The sequence below is a fragment of the Gavialis gangeticus genome, unplaced genomic scaffold, assembly GCF_001723915.1.
Source record: "Gavialis gangeticus isolate Ggan-Ray unplaced genomic scaffold, GavGan_comp1, whole genome shotgun sequence".
NCBI classification, from domain to species: domain Eukaryota; kingdom Metazoa; phylum Chordata; order Crocodylia; family Gavialidae; genus Gavialis; species Gavialis gangeticus.
In genome coordinates, this window is record NW_017728992.1 from 96,275,914 (window position 1) to 96,279,656 (window position 3,743).

A 3,743-nucleotide genomic window follows, 5' to 3' on the forward strand; every position below is an offset into this window, starting at 1 on the left:
AAAAAAAAAAAAAAAATCAGTGCATTGTGATCAAGGAAATAATATGTTCTTTCTACAATAACTTGCTTCCCTTTCAATGCATTTTTTCCTCTCAAATCTCTATTATTGATAACAAAATTATACTAAAGACAAAATCCAAGTATATATGCAAGGTCAGAAACATCACACCTCAAAAAGCCCAGAATTTAGAATATTCCCACAACTTTAAACTGCATTATATTAAAAAATTGCATTATTGCTAATTTTTGTGCATCTTTTTGCTATGTTGTTTTTGCCAAATTCACCAATTTTCAGCGTACTTCTCCAAGATCTGAACTGTTGGCAGCTTTAATTTCATTAGGGCTACAAGAGGGTAGAGAATAAGGAAAGGTATTTAAAACTTCACATGAAGGAAGATTGCTCTCTACTACCTCCCAGTTCCTCCCAGTCACAAGAGTAAGACTGAATACAGGCTTTCCCCCATAACAATATACATTGAGACTATTAGGTTTCAATATGACATTTAACTTTATAAGAGAGAGCTGAGGTATAAAAAGTATAAAACATTACAGTAAAGATGTCAAATTTACCTTTGAAGTCTACTTACAATATTGTACATACTTAACATCTTAATGACTCAAAAATCAAAACACCAACATGAAAATGCAGACACACTTACTAATATAAAATGTTGTAAGAGTTAAAACAATTAGCAGGTTTCTAAATCCCACCCCCAAAAGCTTTTACAGAACATGGAGCTCTGTTGGCTTTTCTCAGTTTATTGAGAATTGGATCCAACTACTTGGCCTCCTTTGACCTGACTGTATCAAACCTCACTGCTCTTAAGGAGACCAGTTAGTTTCTATGGAATGCTGATGTCCTTGAAAACTAGAAAAATTATTGCAGATAATAAGGGGGAAAAAAAGCTAACTGCAGTTACTGATAAGCAGGTGAGGCTTCTCCTGCCTAAAAAAAAAAGTATTACAAATTTCCACTTCAGGGCCTACTCTGAGCTATGAAAATAATGCTTTTTGTTTTGTTTAAATACTATACTACCACTACTATACTAGTAAACAACATTTTGTTGGGTTAACTACCTCTAAGAATGCTACCAACCTAAAAAGCCTGACTGCTGGTTAAGGTTAACCTAAAGGCTGGCACATTTAACATGTTTAAAGATGTTAGTCCCCTACTATAGTATACTGCAGCTAAAATGCGCATGCATTCATTTTTTCCTAATTAAGAACTCCTCCCTGCCCCCGAAAATATGAACACCACTCTTCCTCTCAGCAGACGTACCGAATTAACTACTAAATGCCATAGAAGAGTACTTACTTACCTAGGTGCATGAATACTAAAAACTCCAAGATTGGCCCTACCATTTTCATCTGTTTTATGTTGCTGGACTGTAGGAAGGATCTGTCAAGAAAATTACATTTTTTTTAAATCTACAATTACTTTACTATTACATCAAAAAGTAACTTTTCTTTATAAAGGATATTTTCTTGTACTTTAATCAACACCTGTCTTGTATTTTTGCGCTCTAGTTCTACACCTTTCCTGACTCCTCTAATTTAATAAAGATTATGAAAACAGATACATAAATGAGTTAGCAAGAGGTAAATTAAGTCAAAGATTCACAATTCATGCTAAGGTCGTCAAGCTATTTAAGTAACTGGTTAAATAATGCCAAATATTCCATGAATGGCCTGATGTAGATGGCAGTATGCCTCTTGATAGTAACATGGTACCCAGAGCAGGAGGGAAGGCCCGGAGGTATTAGCCCTATAGGAATTCAGGCATCCCTTCCTCTCCATACTTCCCCCCACAGCAGCTCCTATCTGAATATATGGATAAGAACATAAGAATTGTCATTTACTGAGTCAGACCACCATAGGTCAATCTTATCCAGCTTCCTGTGTTACAGTGGCAGATAGAGGGTGAACTGGGTATATTGACCAGGGTTTTTTCCACTGTTCCTCTCTCACTTGCAGTCTCAAGCATTTAAGGTCTAGGAAGTTCTAATTCAGAGGCTGTATCCCTAAACCCCATGCTCAATAGCTACTGATGCCCCTTTCCTCCAAGAATTTGTCCAGTCCTTTGGATGCAGAGCACCTCCCTCTATATGCAGGGACAGGCACCTTACGTCTGCTACTTTCTTGCTAAGTTCCAGGGCTAGGGACAGAAGTTACACATAACTGATAAGAAACTAGTTCAGATGTGTAACACAACAGAAGTTCAGTGCACATAAACCACTTTCAAAATGGCTGAAACCAGTTTAAGATAAACCTGGATGGATGTAGTATCAGAATTAACTGATTCAGGTTAAATCAGCTTATTGAACTTCTGTCCCAGATTGCTTCCAGATTCAAGTCCCTCAGAATCCCAGGTTGCTTTGCACCTCCCCTGCAAAACTGATCTCATGGGGTGGACAGGCTAGCTTTGGCCCACACTGTCTGCTGCAGTTGAGGCGGGAGGTGTGCTTTAGAGCCGACTGACTTCTAGCCTGGGCCACTGTAGGCATGTGGCTGCATTTCCAGAATCAAAAGTGAATGTCTGTTCACTTGTTTATCAGTTCAATCTACACAGCTTAGACTAACCTGCAAAGATTGAATCAATTCAGCCTTGGGCTTTTTGACTGTCTGTACTTAGCTCAGGAGAACTGAAGAGGCTCCTCTACACTGCTGGTTTGGTGCCCTCTACTGGCTAGCTGCTGTAACTGCAAAAAGCTGCATTCAGTAGCATAAAAAGAAGGGAGCCCTTGAAGTGGCGCTGATTATACAGCCCAAGAACTACCCTATGAACCCACTGTGCTTGCTGCAAGAAGGAAGCCTCTCCCCTACCTCCATCCACATGATCTGTGAGATATTCATACATTACAGAGTATTACAGAAACTAAAATCATTTGTGTGAAACCTGTTTTACTAGATATGAACATGGAAAAACTGTTAGTGTAAGCCATAGCTTTTTCTTTGGGAAATGATTTGCTCTTGGTATTCCAGCACTCGTAACTCCCAAAGCAGCAACCTTGTGCCAACAGGTGAGACACTGGACTTGAGCAAAACAGCAACCATGCTTCAAAAGGGGAGGGAGAGCTGCTGCTGCTCAGGAACCGTCAGCTGCTGTTACACTCTAAATGCTTTGTGCACACAGCCTGTAACACCACAAATGAATTAAATCACCCCAACTTTAACCCTGGATTAAGCATTTATATGGATACAGGCTCCTTTACCAAGCAGTTAGAGCTGTGCAGCTTGGAGCAGAAACTCCCCCTCCCCTTTTAAAACTTTTCCACGTGAACATTTGTCCGTGCCTCTAAGGTAAAGACTACCTTGGCAAAAAGTGCAGTTCCAGAAGCAGTCCCCAATAGCAATGTTTTATGGAAGTACAGACTGAACTTTAACAGCAGTGCTACAGATCTCAGAGATTTGTATATTCCTAAAGGAATATAACAAATGTCTAAAGGAAGCTAAAGATGCAGTCTGAATTGTGGTAGAATGAGACTCTATTTGAAGGGAAGGATCAGGTTTAGCTGCTCAGTAACAGACTGATGAATTCTGTTATCCATTTGGATGACATCTGGGAAAAGACTCCTCTCCCCTTTTTACTCTTTCAGCACAAAACTGAGCACTCTTGAGGAAACTCTAAACAAACAAAAAGGCTGTTTTCTCAGAACATCATAAAGTATATCATTTTCTTTCAGGATGGCTGAAATGAGATTTGGGGAAGAACACAGATAAATGAATGGTTTGAGTTGTATAAAA

General features: G+C 39.1%; 1 protein-coding gene across 2 annotated transcripts in view; it reads right to left on the reverse strand.

The window, feature by feature from the left end:
- Positions 1 to 3,743, reverse strand: part of SMCHD1 (structural maintenance of chromosomes flexible hinge domain containing 1) — a 188,403-nt gene that overhangs the window by 35,431 nt on the left and 149,229 nt on the right. For both annotated transcript variants that reach the window (XM_019525875.1, XM_019525868.1), the window contains one exon: positions 1,319 to 1,398. In XM_019525875.1, the coding sequence (XP_019381420.1) occupies positions 1,319 to 1,398 (80 nt within the window). The remainder of the gene's footprint in view (positions 1 to 1,318; positions 1,399 to 3,743) is intronic.